The following is a 23,232-nucleotide window of genomic DNA, read 5'->3' on the forward strand; positions in this document are numbered from 1 at the left end:
ACACGCCAAACAGGAAATGGTATTTTGAAAATCTTTATCCTGGAACAAATTCAAAGCTGACTGTGAGCCAGGATCCAAAAGGAAGCATCCATCTATAATTCACATGCTTTAGATTCTAAAGCATCATTAAAATGGAACAGAAAGAAAAAAAAAAAGCAACAAAAGGATCGTTCAAAATTTTGAAGCATTTGAAAGTGCTGAGAAATATTTCAGTTTTGATATCATATTCCACTTCTTATACAATACAGCACTTCTGAATGACTTATTAAAGATTCACTGATGTTCATAATTTAAATGCAATCGTGATGATATGATACGCACAATTATTTAAAGAGGGCTACCAATGACCACGCTGGCATTTATATTGTGCATTTTCCAACCAAAATGATATCTGTTAAATTCCTCTTCTTGGCCTTGCTGCAAGAGAAAGTCTAATCTTTTTTTCCAGTTACAAGCAGCCTATTCTTATTCCCAGATGCTAGGTAGCCTCCCAGTCTCCATCTCCTCGATAACCCTCATCCATGCTGGGTATTTTGGTTCATTGCTACAGCTAGATTCAGTGGCCGTGGTGGCCACAGAGGACCTGGCAGAGCAGAGATTAGGTTCTAATCTCAAAGGCATTAAACTGAGTCCACACAACCAGGTGTCTCTGACCCATCTCCAGATTAATCCTGGTCCAACACTGTCTAAAGGACTAACCCTAGAACAGCTCACATTCCAGCTCAGACCTGATCATACTGTCATAGTGGGTCTAAGTTGCCAGTTTAATGAGAAGTCTCCACCAGACCTGTGGTAGAGGCTCTAAATAAGAATTAGGGAGAGTGTTTAGTTCTGTCACTCACAACCCCAACAGAAATCAGAATTTGGTTACTTATTAAGAAATTTCAAAGCACGAAATACTTTTGTACTGATATTTTAAATAGATACCAGAGAAATGAACTAGAGATTTTTTGTGTGAGTACGAGGAGGTAGTTTTAAAATAAATGTTTACATGGAAGTTTATGTGACTCTTAAGGTCATAAAAGAAAAGCAGAGAAAAGAATGATATTAGATTATAATGAATATCACAGAATACCCAGAGCAAGATTTTACCTTAAGGATAGGATTTCTGTTCCCCAAGTTGTGATAACACAACGTACACCATTAAATAGTATATCTCTCAACTGCTTCTTCAGGGAAGGAGAATCTATAAATTATAATGAATATTATAGTAACATTCAAAATTAAACCCAAGTATGTGAGTCCTTCTTTCAAGGACATACTACAATTTTCCAAAAAAAAAAAAAAAAAAAAAAAGAACAAGCAGGGCCTGAACTGAACTCACGACCCTGAGATCAAGACCTGTGCTGAAGGGTCAGACACTTAACCAGCTGAGCCACCCAGGTGCCCCAAACAAAAAAATATTTAAGTCCTTTTAAACTTTTCTTTGTCTCTTTCAAATATTATACAAACTGAGACAAATAAGGACCTATTTTCTTCTTAACTGAGAGCCTCTCTGATAATATAGTTTTACTTTTATTCCACAGTACTAGATGTCTATACAGTTGAAATAAAGATGATTTACCATTTCTTTTTTTTTTTTTTAAGATTTTATTTATTTGACAGACAGAGATCACAAGTAGGCAGAGAGGCAGGCAGAGAGAGGTGGAGGCAGGCTCCCTGCGGAGCAGAGAGCCCGACGCGGGGCTCGATCCCAGGACCCCGGGATCATGACCTGAGCTGAAGGCAGAGGCTTAACCCACTGAGCCACCCAGGCACCCCTGATTTACCATTTCTAAAAGCTATTTATTGAACAAAATATTTTAATATCTACCTTTAGGTTAATAGGTATTATTTACCTACGCTATTTTACCAAACTACAATGTAAATATTTATTATCATTAAATAATTTAAAATTAAAGCACACTGATTGTCTTCATTTTTTTATTACAGTGTTATCAAATTCATAAATCTGTATCTAATAAAAAGATTTTTAATAGTACCTTGTGCACACTTAATATTTAAGCCACATCCAAAATGATACTAACAACTTATTTAGGTATGTACCTGATCAAAGAACACTGTCTTCTCACAATAGCAAAAATATTTTATATTAATGTTTATCTACTAGAAGCAGTGATCTCCCAACTTTTAAAGCCAAAAAATACAATGCCATCATATTCTGAATTATTCCGTGAATTTTATTTGTGAAAAATTATTGGTATTTAACTGATTATTTTAATAATATAAATACAGAGGTCATTACTTTGGGGTTCTTTAATTTTTAATAAAAATTTAAGGTGAATATTATTTCAAATATAGAAACACTGCAAGGGATTACAGAGATAGTCAATCATATGCATTTTGATATTATTAAAAAGGGGGTCATCTTTTATTATGACAATTTTCTCTATTACAGTGACTCTTTTTATTTACAAAGACAGAAAACTCATACATTCATTACTAGTATGTAAGATAGAAACTCTACATTCTCTCTTATCATCTCAAAATCTCTAGTTAAAGGACATGTTTGGGATAGAAATTTACCATAACAGAGTAAAGAGTCAATTAAATAAAAATAGTTCCTGCCGATTGTGAGAAAAGTCACATGGTAACTCGGCCCATGTGAATGGTTCTTGATTCTACATCTTAGGAGCCCTACAATATACCCTCTTAACAGATAAAAGGATTGATATGCAACTACTGCTATTGTTTTTGCTGACTAGATGGTCCCCAGAAAAACCACTTATCTACCACTATGACTTTTTGAAAAAGGTTCTTTTATAGTAGGAATTTCTCTGCTTCACAGGAGAGACAAGAATCAGTAGAACTATGATTTCAGAGTGTTCCTCTTTCATGCCCCTCCTTCATACCTGGGAAATACTGAAAACTAGGAGAACAAAAAGAAAGAATATTTCAAGTGTTCCAACTACATGCCTACCAATAGTCACTATTCATAGACAAAGCACTTTTAAACATTACTACATAAGGCTTGATTTTGAATCAAGTTCAAGAATGAAAAGATGGTCCCCAAACAGTAAATTCAGTTGCCTATAAAGAAGAAACTATATTATGAAGGCAGGTAAATCTTCATATTAACTCCAGAAATACATTCAGTAGCTAGAAAAAATATGCAAGCTAGAATAATTTCCAAGAAAGTTGGTAGGCCTAAATTCAAAATGCATTAAATGCTTACAAGACTATGTCCTAGGTAAGATCTTTTATGGCAAACTACAGAGTAATACTATCATGCATATTACACTTTCCACTCAGAGAATCACTTACCTGTGTGAGGTCAGGAATGTCACCTTTATCAATGCCAACTTGCTGTGGATTAAAAAAAATAAGGAGTTACTTAGTGGGAATTTTTTTTTATTAATTTCTTTGCATTTAACAGAAGATAACCCACAGAATTAGTTAAAACCACAGCTCAATCCTGGTATATAAGAACTGTCAATCTCACTTTGAAAGTCTGTCTTGTATAGTTTTCCATTCAACATAATAGAGCAATGATTTTGTTCATGTAGTTAGATATAATAAATGTACAAAATTTTACCAAAGGCCAAAAAAGATTCAGGAAATTGAAGTATAAAATTTAAGGTTTCAGGGCTCCTGGGTGGCTCAGTGGGTTAAGCCTCTGCCTTCGGCTCATGTCATGATCTCGGGGTCCTGGGATTGAGCCCTGCATCAGGCTCCCTGTTCAGTGGGGAGCTTGCTTCCCCCTCTCTCTCTGCCCACCTCTCTGCCTACTTGTGATCTCTCTCTGTCAAATAAGTAAATAAAATCTTTAAAAAAAAAAATTTAAGATTTCCTCCGTGGCAAATGGCAGCTAAAAAGTAAAAAAAAATGCTTAGCCTAAATCTAAATAGTTATAAATGCTCAGTAAATCCTCTGGACAGGGAATGTTCATTTAGTTTCAATAACTTGTTCAGGGTATATTATCCACCCCTCTTCCCACAGAGAGAATCATTTTGTTTCTTACATATCCTCTCAAAGGTTTTTTATGTATACCCAAGGAAATTGGAAATTTATAAATACATATTTATTTCCCACAATATTTTACAATAGTGTATTTATATATATATGTATATATATACACATACACTGAGCTTATATTTTTCATTTAACAATATATCTCAGACCTATATCCATATTAACAGAGTTTCTTTATTTTTTAAACTGTGTCTTTTCCTATGATTTATTTATTTAACAAGTTATGTATTAACGAGCATTGGCGTTGCTTCCCATCTCTGGCCACTGCAAGCCCTGCTGCACAGAGCACTGTCCACCTGTGTGGACACATCTGTAGGATACATGTGTAGGAGTGGAATTACTAGGTAAAAGCACAGTGAATTTTAAGTGTTGGTAGCTTGGGGAAGGGAAGCAGTGGATCAAGGAAGAGCAGAACGGGGAAACAGCAAGAAAGAGTACAAATACGGGAATATATAAATGAAGGTGAATCAAAGAAGAGGGTATGTACGTGTTCACTATACTGCTCTATCAACTCTTTTGTGGGTTTAAAAATTATTCAAAATAAAAACCTAGGGAAAATAGAAGTCAAAACATCAATTCTTTCTTTTTATTTAAGTGATAAAATTTAGGCTCAAAGAAACAAAGTGGGTTAAAATCAAGTCCCTCTGAGAAATGAACTGCTTTGCTCAAGTTGGTGGAACTGCAGAAGCAAATACGTTAAAAGTGTAAGTGTTGGGCTCCTACAAAGACAGTAAGGCAAACTAGAAATCAGGAAGCCCACTTGTTTGACAAATGCTCTTAGTTAAGTTCTTTTGCTTTCTCTATGTGTACAGCAGGGTTTCTCAGCCTTGCCACCATTCACATTTTTGGATGATAATGCTTTGATAGGGTCTGTCTTGTGCACTGTACAATATTAGTAACATCCTTCTCTACCAATTGGATGCCAGCAGACCTTCCCTTCCTCCAGCTGTGACAACCAAAAATGACTCCAGACACTGGATGCTGGGAAAGAGAAGGAAACAAAATCATCCCGTGTAGAAAATCACCAATGTAGAGCACTGACCCTCATTCTCCTAGAGCAACTTAGGCTGCAGGTTCCTCCCAGAGGTAAAGACATTACCTGCCAATGACCGAACTCTGCTTTAGGGAAGCTAATGTCGTTTCCCTAAATTCACTTAACTATTATAATTATGGAAATTATAAACTAAGATAACTTCATTCCATTCCATTTATTTCCATACTTTAATACCTCTTTAGGTGATCCATTAAAATATTAATATGAATGAAGTCAGTATTTTTGAAATTAAAGTATTACAGATCTTTAATATTGGGAACATTTTGATAAAAGGTGATGTGTTTCTCCTAAACAGATAGTTAACAGAACTTTCTTGAACAGAAAGACATAATTTAGGAATTCTTTCTTGACACTGCTATTTTCACTAACCTGAACTTCTGAACCATAATATAATTGGAGGCTTGAGCTGAGGTGTGACTGTATTACAGAAATCTCATCACTTTCTGTCTGCAAATATTCTGGGAGACATAACTCCTACGACTTGGTATTTAATCTTAGAATAGCAAACTAAGAATAACTTAGTTCTATAAAAAGGGAAGTGTGTTTAGCAGAAATGCCTATTACCTATAAAATAACCATTTTACAAAGTTTCAGTTGCCTGCTTTAGGAGACTTTATTGTAAGAATTCAAAACACGCTAAGTTTTCTACACTTCAAGCAATTTCTCTGGGGTATTTGAATATTTCCATATAAGTTGTTCAACTGCTCTGTGTTTTTTTTTTTTAATATGGCAGAGAATTTGTTCATGTTTGCCAAATAGCTAATATATATAGTTATATTTTAAAAACAGCAATCTGGAAGTCTTCAGGAAAATGGTACCAATTATAGGGTAGCTATTGGATCTAAGTCCATTCATAAGTACACCACACAAGAGCAGTTTGGTACAGAAAGAAGATTTGTACATTTCTTTTTTTTTAGATTTATTTACTTATTTATTTATTTGACAGAGAGAGAGAGATCACAAGTAGGCAGAGAGGCAGACAGAGAGAGAGGGGGACGCAGGCTCCCTGCTGAGCAGAGTCTAATGTGGGGCTCGATCCCAGGACCCTGAGATCATGACCTGAGCAGAGGGCAGAGGCTTAACCCACTGAGCCACCCAGGTGCTCTGCTTTGTACATTTCTTAAGAAATTTCTGTATTTAGGGGCACCTGGGTGGCTCAGTGGGTTAAGGCCTCTGCCTTTGGCTCGGGTCATGATCTCGGGGTCCTGGGATCGAGCCCCGTGTTGGGCTCCCTGCTCAGCGGGGAGCCTGCTTCCTCCTCTCTCTGCCTGTCTCTCTGCCTGCTTGTAATCTCTGTCAAATTAAAAAAAAAGATCTTTAATAAAAAAAAAAGAAATTTCTATAATTACCAATACAAACCACTCAACAATGGTTCAAACAATTAATGTCTATATTATGAGCAATATAATTTAAATAAAGAAAACAAATGGTTACTGTTAGCCCACTGTAGGTTAGTGTCTATTCTATTAAAAAATAATTTTGTAAATTAGTATCATTCTATAAAAAAGTCTTACTCATAGTGTTCAAACAAAAGTAGAATATTTGTATTGAGTTATTTAGACTCTCAAAATAACATCTAATTTCTGTGTATTTCCTTCTCAACAGCCTGAAATGGGCCCATGCTAACATGAGGTGATCAAGAGACATGAAATAAAATTTTTCATCTAAAAATAGAATGAGCTAATAAATAAGTACCCCATTTCTCGTGAAGACCTTACAGTGCTGATCAGACCTTACAGTGCTGATTAGAGAAATGTATACCCCAACCGTCACATGTCCAGCTCCTTATCTATCTAATATATATAATAAGAGGTGGGGGACCGGGTAGCATGTGCACCAGGAATTAATGGAACAATGAAAGGATCTTCCACTCTGGATGCGTAGGCATAATTGATCTTTCCACAGAAGAAAGTCAGGCAAATTTTACTAGATTATATTGGTAACTGGGTTAAACCATAGGAAAATCTTATCAAATACAAAAAGTAAAATTGTGTAGCAGCCAAACCAAAAGTTCCAAGCAATTTTACCCTTTCTTAAAGACAAATCAACATCAATAAGCCCATGAGAAATACACATAAACATGCTTTAATGTATATGTAATTCCTATAAACTATTCTTTACCCTTTGCTTCCCATATTATTTGTAAAAAAAACAAAGACTTCTATTCTGATTATGAACTCTATGGACCAAAGGTCAAGAGGCAGCATTTTGTAGTATCAGTCTCCTAATTTGAATGTGATAATTACTATTCCTGTGAATAAATGAAATTTGAAAGAAAATGTACGGACCAGAGTGCTTTTGGAATTGTGTGTATAAAATGCTTATTCTTGTGCTATAGTCTCAAAACGGCAAAAACAGTAAAACCATGGCATGAACCTCCCAAGCTCAAGGCCTTGTATGCTTTGCTGTTGGGCTTCAGAACTCCTTGCACGTGGCGCTCCGGTCAACCCAACAATTTGTTCACTGACAATGTAAGATAAGAATCAACTGTCCAACCTGTGAAAGGACTGTAATAACAATGTCATAACTCCCAGTACCAGTATCAATCAATAACTGGATTTCATAAGAGGAAACTTCAACTTACAGGCAACCTTGGGAACACCAACTATACAGTTACAGACAACCTTAAGAAGCAATTTATAGATTTCATAAAATTAATGATACTTTAATTTTTTCATTGTATTTAAATCACTGACAAAATTAAAAGGTTGTATTTATGATTTCTACACACTGAGAAAAATAAATGGACTTTCCTAAGGACTTTTTTTTTCAGGGTTCAATAAAAAGGAAGCCCTTCCATATGATCAAAGATAGCTATTAAGTAGAGAGGAGAGATAAACAACCTTGCAAAGCTGTGAATCTGCTCAGTACCCATGAAACTTGTATTTGAACACAGAGTGATTATCTAATTGGGATGCAGGAGTGTAAAGTACCATTTGAGTGAGAAGTTGGAAGAGAGGAACTCTGAGATCACTTCCAACCCTAATACAATGGGGCTCTGGGACAGAATGTCTTGTCAGATTATAAGCCCTATTATTGACTCTAGATACGTAAGTAAATATTCTTAAATTATATTCCCAACACAGGTTACTATTACTTACCTCTGCAACTTTGAGAAATTCAGATACTCGTGTCATTCTAGTTAGAAATCGTTTGTAAATTTCTAGGGCATCTTTACATTGTCCTTTCTTCATTTCAAAAAACTTTTCTGGAAGAGATAGATAAGCATTTTGAAAAGACTATAATATTCAATTTTCTTCTAAGCTTAATACTGTTAATTAAAACTTAAATGAATGTTTGGATCAAAACAGTAGGCACTAAAACCTCTATGAGGTTCTAAAGCACCTAAACAAAGGGGAACCGTGAAGTTTAAGACCAGTGTTAGGTTCTAGGTGTCTCAAAGGGAAGCATTTAAATAATGAAAGCACACCTGAAGTAGAACATATGAAGTGTCACAACAAGTTAACTCATGATCCATATATCCTAGAACCCTGCTTTAGAAAACAGCATCAAATATTTGCTGATTAATCTCAAAAGTTATGACTGCATTCTATAGCATCATTACTTTCTTACTAGCTCACCATAAACCAATAAGATATATATAATAAAGCAATAAATTTCTCTAAGTTAAAGAATTCTTTAAATTATCTATATACTGTATAAACTGATACTTTTGTTGGCCACAAGAGATTTCTTTCAAACATTATAATGTCTCTTTTAGTTATAAAGTAGTGGAGTTTTATGAAAAATATTTGGTTTACCAAACTCATCATGGTTTTCTAGTCCACAAATGTATCTTGTTTCTCAACCTTCAGCTTCCCAGACAGAAAAACAGAGGATCCCTTTGCTGCTCTCTTCTGCACTCCCAAGACTGGAATTCAGAATCACTAGGGTGCTATAGTTCCATTATAATTACATTACATGAGTGTAGTTTCTCCATATGTGTTTGGAAGAAAACCAGCACTTTATCAGTATTTTTGCCAGCCAGTCATATATCAGTTCATTCAGTCAATAATTACTGACATGGCAGATGGAGACAGAGAAGGCCAGGGTCTACAATAGCTTCCAGGCAACTCCGGATCATAACTGAAGATGATTTCGTATTCTTTATTATTTTATATTTTCACACAGTGAAACACATGCTATTTTTATATTCTTTCGTACTTTAAAGTTCTTCATTTCATTCAGCATGTAATTTTACTACCTTAAACGTATTTTGAATTTTCTCAAGAAAGGTTTAATAATATATAATTACACAAAGAACTAATTATTGAGGGTAGCTACTCATTACCTTCTGTTGACAGTCTGGGTAATTTTACATTTAACACGGACCTCCCCTGTAGGGCATTCAAGGGAGGCAAAAAGTTCAAGAAAACAAACACATTCTATTTTCCACTTAAGATTTGAGAGGGATGTGAATCTTTTAAAAAATGTCCAAATCTAACCTAGGAGGTATTATGCTAAGTGAAGAAAGTCAGAGAAAGACAAATACCATATGATTTCACTGAGACGTAGAATTTAAAAAGTAAAACAAACAAAAAATAAAGACTCTTAAATACAGAGAACAAACTGGTGGTTGGCAGAGGGGAGGGGTGGGGGATGGGTAAAGTGGATGAAAGGAATTAAGAAGTATGACGTTCCAGTTATAAAATAAATAAGTCACATAGATGAAAAGTACAGCATGGAGAACACAGTAATACTGTAGTAACACCATATGGTGACAGATGGTGAGTGCACTTACGGTCAGCATTGAGTGATGATGTATAGAATTGTCAAATCAATATGTTGATACATCTGAAACTAATATAATATTGTATGTCAACTACACTTCAACTTTAAAAAATGGCTGAATCTAATCTTTATCTGCTCTATCCTGTTTTCTAATGCTACACATAAGACTCTTGGTGCTGTAAGGGAACAAATCTTTTTCAGTTAACTTTTGGGGGAAAAAAAGGACTTATTCTGGTAAAATACAATTCTTTCTTTTCTTTTCCTTTCTTTCTTTCTCTCTTTCTCTCTAAGATTTTATTTATTTGACAGAGACAGAGAGAAAGGGAATACAAGCAGGGGAAGTGGGAAGGAGAAGCAGGTTTCCCACCGAGTAGGAGGCCTGATGTGGGGCTCTATCCCAGGACCCTGGGATCATGACCTGAGCTGAAGGCAGACGCTTAACAACTGAGCCACCCAAGCGCCCCTCTTTCTTTCTTTTTAAACAATCTTCACATAAATAATTTCTTTCAAATGTCTAAATTACTTTTCTTTACTACAACTAAGGTCATTTCTTTGCATCAGATCTTCAGCAATAACACAAAAAGAGAAACCAACTGAATAATCTCAATTTCCTTTTAGAACCAATGTATCAGACTCTTAAGCAATTTTTCTCTGTCTCTTCTGGATGCTTTTTAAATTGTTCATATCTTTCATGGTAATTCAGGATTCAGGAACAAAAGTAATGACATTTTTATGGCTTTAGGTTGTAATTTCCTCATTGTTTCAGTTACAGTGGCAATGACACAGAAAAGCAACATGTGCTGATGTAGGGGCAGTGGTGAGGTGCCCTTGTCCTCTTAGGGACTAGGGTAGGGCCAAGAGCAATTCATACTCTTAAGAGAGGGGATGGGTCATCCAGAAATAAGCCTCTGTCTTTATTTCATACTAAAGATAAGATATGTGGATTTTCATCATTTGAAATGAAATTCCAAACTTGGCTTTTGTAACGTTAATCTTTATAACGTGTTGATAAATTTCCTTTTCATATTAGTATTAATTTTCACAGAATAACTGTCCTAAGGAAAAAGAACCTGATGAAAAGGATCTTATTCCTGTGAAATAAACTGAGGCTTTCCATGTGGACTATCACTTATGCCCATAAGTCAGAAGGAAAGCATCTTCTTACTTGCACATCAGTTTCATTATAGTGATAAAATGTTTGCAAAGATTTGCAGCACCAACATTGATTCCAACATGAGATGCAGAGAATTGCTCATGAAGTCCTTGATTAAAACTAACTCGTAATGTATTTATAAAGTTAATTACTAGCACTACTTAGTAAATAAAAAACACACCTGTCTCAAAATACTTAGGAGAGTAAGTGTACATATCTTCTAGAGTGTTACTTTTTATTATTATATTATGTTGGTCACCATACAGTACATCATTAGTTTTTGATGTAGTGTTCCAAGATTCATTGTTTACATATAACACTCAGTGCTCCTCCATGCAATACGTGTCCTCCATAATACATATCACCGTAGTGTGTTACTTTCAAAAGAGCAATTTAACAGCAATGCTGAATGAAAGCCACTCAACAGCAGAAGGTGATAAGGTGAGAATGCACACCTCTACCACTTTTGAAGTCAGGTTTTTAATATGAAGATACAACTCTCTTTTTCTGATCCTAATGTTAGCCAATAGACTATCCTTTTCAAATTAGATGAAATAAAAATATATATTGCATGGTTATCATTTTAAAATACAGAGAAAATGCATTCTTACTATAATCTTATCTCTGAAGTCAACAAAAAGAGAAAATAAAACAGAGCAGCAGTAAAATATATGGTCAAGAGATCTAGGAGAAACACATGGCTTAACATGTTCAATTGCTAAATGAATTTTAAAGGCAGTAAGTCTGATGTCCTTAAAGCAGAGGCAAGAAACAAAACACTAGTGAGAGGGCATGAAAAGGAATCAGCAGAACTTCATTTCTGACAGCTATGGAGTTGGGTAAGACGAGCAACTCAAAGATAACTGAGGCTTTAGGTTTAAAAGACTATACATACCAACAGAAATGAGATTAGGAAGGGCAAATTCAAGAGTTCAGTTTTGGACACTGCTGAATTTTAAGTATCTAAATTTAAGTGTCTACAAAGAAAGACTTGCAAAACCGAAGCTCGGAAGAAAGGTCACAGACTGAAATAATAGACCTGGGACTCATCATAAGGACATCTCCATAAGAAAACATAGGGTTTCCAATGAAAAATATACACAAAAAGCAGAAAAGTAACTGGCTAGAAATGAACCTTAGCAAAAACTCACATTTATGAGTGGTAAGGAAAAGTAAGATAGGCCCACAAAAGGGAATGGGAAGATCAGTTATTTTGGCTTACTAATAAACACTCCTACCTGAAATAAAGGTACTACAGTGTTGGATTACCTATTAAGAATAGGTATCTTTCTCCAATAAGGCAAAATCTCTAAGAACACTGTGTTTGCCTTACTCAACCCCCATTCTCTCTCTAAACTCATGAGAAGCCAGGATGGTGAATGCAAATTCAGTTCTGTAAGTTAGATGGACCTGTGAGAGATCTGGAAAGTAAACTGAGGCACAAGCCATCTTCCTATACATCTTTGGCTATTTCTGCGACAAGAAAGTCCCAGAAGTGTAAGATTATCCTTTGGCAGCATTCCACTGTCCACCTCCAGCTTCCCTGGTTTTGAAAAGTAGTGGTTATAGTCACGTCCATTTGATGGGACTCCCTGCTTCCTCGATTATAGCTCAGGTGTCTGGATTCTACCTCCCTACAGCTGCAAGGCAGCCGAGGTGGTGGCAGCAGCTTCTTAATTTTAGTTTACTGCAAAGTGGTGACCTCAGAAGTGGAAGCTTCCCCAGTGTGTAAGAATTTATTATTCTGTAAGTGATTCAGGAACCACTTCCTGCAGCCTTCTGATGACTACTTAAGCACCCAACTCCCTACTTTACATCCCTTTCTAATTAGAGTGAGGAGAGTGGTTTCTGTTTCTTGAATAAACACAGTATTGGGTAATTGAAGTGGCTGTAGAAATGAGACCCTCAAAAATGCCAGAGATGGGACTCTGGGATTAGATATGTAACTGGCTGGATCTGAAGGTAGTAATGACTACCCACAACTGTCGGAAAATTGGATTCTCACGGTCTCTGCTATATAGGAGCAAAATGATTACTTAAATCATAACCTATGGTTTTCTGAGATGAGCAGCTAAAATGAAGATCACCAGACCAAGCAGCTGCTGGGAGAGACCACCATGATGGGAATAAGGCAAGAAGAATGCAGAGTCAATGGCTGCTCCTTACTCCAAAGGAAAATGACAACACAGGATTTTAAATTATTGGTTCATGCACCAGACGGTGGTACTCCAAAACTGCCCTCAGATAATCTTATCTCTTGCAGACATAGGGCTGTCATCAATGAAAGTCAGGGAGTCTAATCTCGTAAGATGCTGAATTACAATGTATGTGGTTAAGTTAAATCCGTAGCCTCACCACAGTCTCCTTTGTGAAAGGGTATTCGTTGAGAAGAAAAACTAGAAAGAGACCGGGTGATGGGTACTAAGGAGGGCACGTGTTGTGATGAGTACTGGGTGTTATAGTTAACTAATGAATTATTGAACACCACATCCAAAACTAATTATGTAGTATACAGTGGCTAACTAAACATAATAAACAAAACAAAACAAAACAAAACAATAACAACAACAACAAAAACTAGAAAGGAGACTGCTTGGGTAGATTCAAACCAAAGTGAGCCACTCTTGCTAGTAGAAGCTTTTCCTTCTCAGTCTGAAAAGGCTGGTCCTGCCTTGCTTGGTGATCCTATAATCAAGCCACCTTTCAAGAGGGAATGAAAATTTTTCTCACGTCCAATCCATCTATTTCTCACCTCTGTCCCCTCGCCAACTGCCTCAATACCTAGAATGAGGTCGAGAAGGCAGCAATCTCTGAATGGCCTAGGGAGACTAGTACAAAGTCTGACCCAAGAGGAAAGAAATATACATGCTAAAAGAAGTCCAAGCTCTTGCAAATTTCTGTTGGCAGTAGGGCTGCCAGATAAAAATGCAAGATACTATGTTAAATTTGAATTGTAAATAGATAACTTTTTAGCACAGATATGTCCCAAATATTGCATAGGACTTACTAATATTAAAAAAAAATTCCTGTTGAGCTGAATACAAACGTAACTGGGCATCTTACAGTTTTCCCTCTGTATCTGGCAACCATTATTGATAAGAATTTAGAGAGTTGGTATGGATTATAAAGGTTCTGAACAGGAAGGAAAGTTTATTATATTAGATTTTGTGACACAATTGATAATTTTCAATTTGGGTGAACATGCCAAGAAACATGGATTCGAAATGCTAGCTGGAGCAACTGGAAGTAGCTCTAACACAGTGATTACCAAACTGAAATCCTAGACCAGGAGCAACAGCACCACTCTGGACCTTATTAGGAATGCAAATTCTCAGGCTCAACCCCAGACCTACTGAATTAGGAACTCTGGGTTAAGGTTTAGCATTCTGAATTTTAATAAGCTCTCCAAATAGTCTTGAGAAATGTCACTGAAACTCAGCCAAGAGCACTTTTTCCTCTTCTGCAGAAGAGACCTTTTTTAGGGTGAGTAGGCCCAGGGAAAGGGGTCATACCGAGACTTTACAGGACCACTAACTCTAAACTGATGGGACTTCCTAGGGACTTCACTCTATGTTCTACCAACTTGAGCGGAAGCTTTTTGGGGTAGGTAATAAAAGAAAATGAGATCCAGTGGATGTACACAACTATCTGTGGTCATTTCCCCAGTTAAGCTGAATATACAGTTGGGAAAGAAACACTTTGAAACTAGCAGAGTCCCCACACTGGTTTCCTGACCTCTTGAAAGATACAGGGGTAGCAATTCCATCATTTCCTCAGTTAGCTTGTATATCTGGTTTGTGAAATGGAAGGTAGGTAGAGAGTTACAATAGGTTACTGTGAACCTAACCAGGTGATGACCCCAACTTGCAGATTTCTAGACATGTTATTCTTACCAGCATAAAATCAGCATTCTTTTTTTTTTAAATCAGCATTATTCTTGACATCTGATAGGCAGCTATCAAACTAGCAAACTCTTGTATCCCTATATCAATAAACGGAGCCCACAAGGAGTAGTTTGCTTTCATCTGGCAGTGATGACAGTATACGCTTGCTGTCTTATTTCAAGGATATCAACCTCTCTGGCTACTACAATCTCATGGGTTAGCACGTTAACGACATCAGGCTGATTGAACCCAGTGGGCAAGAATTTTAGTTATGTGAGGTGCCCTGATAAGTCCCATGTATGTCACAGGGCGGGAGAGAGTATTTATGAAATTTCAGAGACCTGCTACATCAAGTAAGTCTTCGGGTCCAAAGGTCTCCTCCATGTGAAAGACAAACTGCTTCACATTGCAACCCTTATAACTAAAAGGCAGGCAGAAGTTTTCTGAGCTATTTTTAGTTTTAGAGGTAACATATACAACATGTATGTGTTCTGCTCCAAAAAGAGTATCAGGTGTGGTGTCAGGTATAAGTAGGATCCAGATCAGGGGAAGGCTCTGCAACGGCTCCAAACGGGAACCACATGGGCCTTTGTACCCGAAGACGTGAAAGTACTCAAAGTGCCTGCAGTAGATCCAAATGCTGCAGAATGCATCTGGCACACTCCAATAGGAAATACAGTGGAAGCCTCTAGTGCTTTGGAGCAGAGCCATGTCTTCTTCAGACAGCATCTAATCTCCTTTGGAAAAACTGTTCTTGGCTTGCTTATAGAGACTAAGATTCTAACCATAGAATATCGAGTGATCATAAGACCTCAAGTGTTATCTAATATACATACCCATGAGCTGGACAAGTACAAGAACACTCTATCATCAAATGAAAGTGGTATAGAAGTGGTCAGCCTCAAGGCAATCCTGAATACCCATGTAGGTTGTACAAACAGATGGCTCAGATTCCCACTGTACCTACTCTTCTGTTCCGCATCTCTCCCTCAAATCATACCCTTGGTCTCTGAGGAGATCCCCATGACCACAGGTCTGAGGTGAAAAAGAATTCAAGGTTGGTTTAGAGATGGTTTCTCATGCCAGCACTAGTTATTACTATTTTTATTTTTTAAAAGACCTGCTTTACTTGAGAGAGAGAGAATGAGTGGGAGGGGGGCATAGGGAGAAGCAGATTCCCTGCAGAGCAGGAAGCCCAACACAGGACCATGGGATCACAAGTAGAAGATAGACGCTTAACCAACTGAACCAACCAGGTACCCAGTGTCGGCACTAGTTAAAAGTGGCTTGCTAAGTCATTATCCCCACAAAGGGGTGACTTTGAGAGAAGAAAGAAATCTTCTATTGTAGGCCAAACTTCAAAGCAGTATATCTATCTGATTTCCAATTTATATCAAAGGAAAGATGGTGAGTTATGGTGCCTGAGTGGCTCAGTTGGTTAAGCATCCGATTGTTGATTTCAGCTCAGGTCATGTTCTCAGGTTTGTGGGATTAAGTTCCACGTCGGACTCTGGACTCAGCAAAGAGTCTGCTTGAGATTCTCTTTCTCCTTCTCCCTCTGCTCATCCCCCATGTGTGCTCTCCCTCTATCAAATAAATAAATGAATAAAATCTTAAAAAAAAAAAAAAAAGATGGTGAGGGGGGCCTGAGTGGCTCAGTGGGTTAAGCCTCTGCCTTCAGCTCAGGTCATGATCTCAGGGTCCTGGGATTGAGCCCCTGCATCAGGCTCTCTGCTCAGCAGGGAGCCTGCCCCTCCTCCCCGCCTGCCTCTATGTCTGCTCATGATCTCTCTCTCCCTGTGTCAAATAAATAAATAAAATCTTTAAAAAAAAAAAGATGGTGAGACGAATGGAACTATATGAAAATACAAGCAGTGCCCAAGTGCTCTTGGCCTCAATGACCAGGGACTTGGAAAAAAATAAAATTGGAAGATTGGTAACAAGAAGGGCTGGAGAAAAGGTAATGGGTGGACCTCTCAGAATGAATAAAGAGCAGGAGACAATTTTCATTCCATACAAAGGTAGACTAAAGAGCCTATGCCACAAAAAGTTTCTCAGTGATCCAGGGATAAAAGGACTGATGAACATACTGCCTATTATGTCAGAAATGGAAGTCATGAATAGGTCCAGGAACATAGTCTGATATATTTGCATCCTTGCTAAGTCCCCAGTCGGTCAATGCCCAAGATCAATCCTGAACTTCTGTCATGGCATCATAACCCAGGGACTATAGAGTCATCCACCAAGTAACAAGTTAAAGATTAATTCTTTTTACCAGAGAAAAGAGCAGTGATCCCTCTATTCCAGAATAGTTAGTTTATCTTGGGTAAAGATTTATCACCTCTGCCCATATGGTTTTGCCAGTACCACCATCTGGGGAATTACTCTCCTTCATGGTATCTCACACAATATTATTTTGCTGCATAAGAAGTGAGACAAGAGACGTACCCCACAGGATTTGTCAGTCTTAGCATGAATCCCTTCCGTCCAGAAATAGCGGACCTTACATAATGATGGAACAGTCTACAGAAGACACTATTTTAAACCCACTCTAAGAAGATACCTTAAGAGTCAGAGATTCTAGTATATGCTCTGAACCACTGGTCAGTCTATGGGCCACTGTTCACCACAGCTAGACTATATGGATCCAGAAACCTAGGAGCTGGAGTGGCTCTTCTATTATACTTAATGAGGTGGCAGTGGCTTCTTATTCCCTATCCATCTCTAGGGGTAGCATCAGAGGTAGTTGTAAGCACAGTGGAGCAGGACTTACTAGGACTTATTCTAAGAGGCAAAGCCTAGAAACTTCAGTCATTCTAGTATTTTACTGAGCACTAAAATCCTTGCATGGAAATCCCTTCCTGCTTAAAACATCTAGAGTGCTTTCTGTTTCTTGCACTTAATCTTGACTGACATAAGAATAGAGAAATGTGACCCGAACAAATCATATGTTTAGATTTATCTATTAAAGCTATGGTATCCAAACCCTCACATTCTGATACAGTCTTTATTCAAAGATACCATTCAGCAGTTCTACCTACCAAGTAAGTTAATAACGCCATCATTGTAGCAAGCAAAAAGTTTGATAAGATCTTTGAAAAGAAGCATAAATGCAGCATTTATGACACCATTTGTTAGCTCATTTGGATGCACCTGGAAAAAGATAAAAATTTAACATGTTAATTACATGTTATCAAATGACAATTTTTCTCAGGGTACATGAAAATGTCTCAAGGGATTACTAAGAAATTAATTCACATTCTATAAATCTTCTTATATGTCAGAATATTTTATTTTCATGAATCAGACATGTTTATCTGAACTTTTCATTTTGAGTTAACCACAAATCCACAGGCAGCTGTAAAAAATATAGAGATGCTATGCATGATTTACCCAGTTTCTCTTAACGATAACATCTTACACAAGTACTGTACAGCAGCACCACCAGCATATTGAGATTGCTATAATCCACTAGTCTTATTCAAATTTCCCCAGTTTCGCTTACACTTCTTTTGTAGGGGGCCTTCTCTATCTATTTGTACCACACGTGTAGGCTAGGGCATTTACCACCATACTCAAGAAAAAGGTATGGTTTTAAGAGACATGTCGTGTTGGTATTGCCAGGAGGAAGGGCCATGACCAGACAAAAACAAGTCTCTTTGATGGATGGTGTCATTTAAGCAGTCTATATAAAAAGGCTTCTAATAGCAGCTAAGATATTTAACTATTTATCGAGGCTAAAGACCCATCTTGCAGCTACTTTACCCTGTTAAACACCACAGGAGACCATCACTCCGCTCCGAACACAAGGTTCCAGGAATGCAACGCTCATAGTTTTCCACGACTTAAGTAAACACCCAGAAAACTGCGCAGACAATCTGGATAACCGCAGTCATCTCTACCATGCTAGGAGCCTACATGAAGTGTTCGTCTGGTTCATCAAAATGAAGGACATCTCAATCTGCTTCCTGAGTAGATTTCCAGGTTTACCTGGAGCCCACCTTCAAACAGAAGACAGGACTAACTGTGTAGGGCACGTTATCTAGGGAGGTACATACATCAAACTCAAGCAGTGCATCAATCTGTCCCTGTAGTATCGGCATACTCTTCAGTAGCTTTTCAGGAGCCATTGTCCTCATTACACCATCGGCCCTACAATTGTTTAAGAAAAAGAAAAAGATGCAACTTCCTTGTTTGTAGAAAATTCAAGATCACGTGCATTCTTCCAAGCTGCACTCCCTCCATTTCCTTATTAAACTTGTGGGATGATTTTGAGATATTAAGAGGCTATAGTTGATTCCCCCCTATACACTACTTCTTCTTCCCCATTCTTATTCCTCAAGCACATGGGCAGTGCTTTCTTCCTCTCTGCACTGCCCTCGGGAAGAAAGCAGTGGTTTGGATAAAAGAGATCAGTTGAATTACTGGATGGATTTTCCCAAATCTATAACAGAGGTGTAAGTTTTGTGAATGCCAATTAGTTTTTTAAGAAAGAGAGAACACATGTCTTAGAAGTCTTCAAAACCTGTAGGACTGGGAGTGCGGAGTGTATACTATTAACTCTCAAGGGAAGAAACATGCAAGCTGATAGGCATGGGCTGGCGGAAAGGAGATAGAGTTTAACCAGCTGCGGAGGACACAACCGGAGGTTCATGGGAGAGGGTGCGTCAGGCAGGGCACTGAACCCAGTGTCTGCCCACAGGCCCCTTATGGAGCCCCTGCCACCAGTGACGGTCCAGCTGGGCAGTATTAGAGTAGTTGAGGAAATACCCAGCTCATGTCAAGAGGCTAAAAATGTCAACTTTCAGGGCATCTCCCACTTCAAGGGTAGGGAAAGCATCCCAAAGTATCCTTGTGTGCCCCTTTATGGGATGCAGAAGTTTCTGAGAAGGCTATAGAACTACTGAAGAAAGGCCACATGCCGCTGGGTACATCAGCTACGGCTGCCAGGGGCCATGTAAGAAGTCAGAGGAAGACATGTAAACTAGAATCATCTCTAAGGAGAAGGGGATGACATAAAAACCTTAAATTTGTAAAATGTTCACCCACAAGAAACTAATTTATTTTGAACACACGTTTATATTGTCCAGCACCATAATTAAAACGTAATTGAAAGCTAAGGCTGGGTCACTGTTAGAAAAATAGAGTGTTGCCTTTTTGTGTGAATTCTTGAGACTAAAATATTAAACATTCTACACTACCTTGCCATTATTTCAAGTCAGGAACAGATACAAGATTTCCACAAATTTATGGCTGAACACTTCTGATTAAATTCAACAACTATTTAGAGGGAAATAAATGGTAATTATGAATTAAAATATAAGTGTTTGTTTCAACGAGGTTTTGTCAATCCATGGTTAGTATTAATAATCAGTTCAGTTATGGGATGTGTGTGTGTGTGTGTGTGATACTAGGACATTATTACCTCTCAAGAACAGATTTAACCATATACATGGTTCAGTTTCACTTCAGTCAAAACACACTGAAATAACTATTGTAAACTAGAACCACTGTTCTTTGAACTCTGAACTTTAAATTCTCTCCATTTAAAATTATTTAAAGGAATATATGTCCTTAAGAATTTTGATTTGAATTTAACAAATAAAATGTTATACCATGTCACTTCTGAGCAGTGAATCAGATTTTCTGCATACAAATATAAATAAAGTAACGTATACTACAACCTCAAGGCTAACTTCTGTAATACTATTGAGTCTCTTTTTTCAGGTGATTATAAATTGGGCCTTCATGACCAAAATTATCTGGCATTTAAGCTTTAGCTAAGTCAAGTATGCCTCAAAGACTTACTCTCAAATAAATATGAGAAAGAAAAAAACATACCCTTTCTTCACTCTGGCAAAATCAAATGCCATCTGTCTGTAAGAGAAAGCCTTTTCATTCAAATATCTACTATAACGCCTTATGAAGGTAGACATATCATAACCTGGGAGAAGGGGCAGAAGAAGTAAAACTAATTAATACAATACCTTCCATTGTGTTTTGCTTAGCACCAATTTTTTAAAAAAACTCTCCAAATGTAAATAATGCTAGAATGAAGTCAATAAAGGCAGCAGAAAGTCCTCACTTAAAATCTTACTGCAAGCAAAAATACTTCAGGCATGAGACATTCCGAGACATTTCAATTTTGTCATGTTACCATCCAAGTAGAGAATGTCTTTTCTGATTTTTCCTTGCATTTTTGTTCACCATTTCAACTAACATGCTGTTTCAGGCTTAATACATTTAGCTATCTGAGAACTATCCATTTGCTTGGTGTGCTCGCCTTATATATAATAGGCGACCAGTAACTATGATGAATGAGCATATGACTGTAGTTTAAATTTACTAATTTACAAAGAATGTTTAAGACTGGAATCTCTTTTTTTTTAATTAGGAAAGTATCTTTTATTTCATTGCCTTTTGTACTTTCATAAACAAACAACTGTGGGTCTAGAATACTGACTGTTAAGGTAAATGCTGAAAAGGACAAAAAGTAAAATATGTAATTTATAAGCTGAGTTCTCTAACAATTAAATATTTTGAAGCTCTACAAAGTAACTAATTACTTTAATATTTTTTCTTAAATACCCAACAGAACTACCAGCTATACTAATTATATATTATGAACCTCATTTCAACAAAACAAAACAAAACCCTGCATCAAAAGCATTATCCAAAAAATTAGAGAACATATTCTCACCATGGGATCCACTTTTGTCCAAAAAATTGCTGAGATTGAACAGTGTATTTCTAGAGGCCAAGTACTGAATAAATCTCTGAAAAACAAAAATGAAGAATTAAAACCAATATTCCCAAATCATATCTTTAAACAATTTCTGATGCTAAAGGATACTGCAGATTCTCACTATGATTTTTTTTTTTTTACTTAGTTATTATAAAGTTTCCTAGTCTGCTTTCTCTGAGGAGGAAAAAAGACTGAAAAGTACTCACTAAATTAGAATTAAATTTTATGATCATTCATTTTTTATATAACAAAAACACTGCAATTTAATATGATTCAGTAGGTATTCCATATAAAATGGATAATTTTTATTTTATTAATATTTTCCAAACTTAAGTATTTTTGTGAAAGCAATTTTCACTTAAAGGTACAAAAGACTGTTCCTACTGGGACAAATAGTTTTATTGTTTCTTTCTTCTAACAATTTTGCCCATAAATGTATTTATATGGTATATACCTTTTAGGTATGAGTAATATTTAATATTTCAATGTCTCAAGAGAGTGTTTAACTTTGCATTTTTAAAAAAATAGCTAAACAGAAGATTAAAATTGTACTCTCGATGATTTTGAACATATATTCCTAATTAATGAAAAGTAGAAGAGCCTTCCATAAATGCCTCCCCTCCAAAACAAGAAAAGTTAAGTTTACTTCATTTACCTCATTTCCATGCACCATGAGATGATGCGTTGTGACTAAAGCTTTAAATACAACCACCCAGCTACTGTTTGTTGCCCTCTCAAAGAGTGTGTCGGCCATCTGAGGAATATTAACATTGGTCTCATTTGTAGCCTGGATCAAATCTACAAAAGCAGAAGAAATCCAACAATAATATTAATTATTACATACAAACACCATTTCAAATGTTAAACATTTAAGCCTGTTTACTAAAACAGAAGTCCAAAATTGCTTTGACAATAGCTAACAACCAAATTTAAAAAATTAAGCCATAATATTTTTGCACATGCACACACAAATACATGATTTAGCCAATGCATTTGTGGTTTTTTAAGTTTATTTTTTTCCATTGAATTCTCTTCTGAATTTTATCTGTTTTCTGGTACTGATGTCATTCTTTAAAGTTACAAACTCCAGGAAAGCTAAGCCTCTTGTTAATTCTTCTTTTCTAATACAATGTCTCAAACATGTACAAGCTTACTCTATACACCAAGTGAAGGCAATAAGATAAATGTATTTCTTTGAAACATTAAGCCGCTAAATGCATACTTCACCTAGATTTTAAGTTTGATGAGTGCTAATAAATATATTTGCCACCTAAGTGGCAGAATGAGAGCAAATAGTAAAAAAAAAAAAAAAAAAATTCTATTACACTTACCTAAGCTTCCAAAAAATAGCACGCATGCATTGAATTACTATTATGTGACCTGAGTTTATAAGAGTAAACCTTTAAAATGCATTCACTGTCCACATTTACATATTATCTGTATGACTTCAGCTGTACCTCAGGGGAAAATTTTTTTTTTATATAGTAGCCAAGGTGGGCTGTCCAGCATTCAGAGAAAGTGGTGAGTGCTGTCAAAAAGTTATCTGAAGCAAAAAAAAAAAAAAAAAAAAAAAAAAAAAAAGTTATCTGAGGCAATCAAAGATCAACATATTAAGAAAAAGAAGCTAAGCTACACCGGAGCAGACTTCAGAGTGGTTCAGTTGACCCTTGAACCAAATGGGTGTGAACTCCAA

The 23,232-nt window shown here is 36.7% G+C and overlaps 1 protein-coding gene across 10 annotated transcripts in view; it reads right to left on the reverse strand.

Moving 5' to 3' along the window:
* The window catches only part of SNAP91 (synaptosome associated protein 91), a 143,466-nt gene that overhangs the window by 72,254 nt on the left and 47,980 nt on the right, over window positions 1-23,232 (reverse strand). For all 10 annotated transcript variants that reach the window (XM_032858041.1, XM_032858040.1, XM_032858039.1 and 7 more), the window contains 7 exons: window positions 22,195-22,337; window positions 21,495-21,570; window positions 20,636-20,738; window positions 18,853-18,946; window positions 17,836-17,947; window positions 8,128-8,234; window positions 3,265-3,306 (listed from right to left, as the gene is read on the reverse strand). In XM_032858041.1, coding sequence (XP_032713932.1) covers window positions 3,265-3,306; window positions 8,128-8,234; window positions 17,836-17,947; window positions 18,853-18,946; window positions 20,636-20,738; window positions 21,495-21,570; window positions 22,195-22,337 — 677 coding nt within the window. The remainder of the gene's footprint in view (window positions 1-3,264; window positions 3,307-8,127; window positions 8,235-17,835; window positions 17,948-18,852; window positions 18,947-20,635; window positions 20,739-21,494; window positions 21,571-22,194; window positions 22,338-23,232) is intronic.

This window comes from Lontra canadensis, unplaced genomic scaffold (assembly GCF_010015895.1).
Source record: "Lontra canadensis isolate GAN:19392208 unplaced genomic scaffold, GSC_riverotter_1.0 scaffold14, whole genome shotgun sequence".
Taxonomy (NCBI): domain Eukaryota; kingdom Metazoa; phylum Chordata; class Mammalia; order Carnivora; family Mustelidae; genus Lontra; species Lontra canadensis.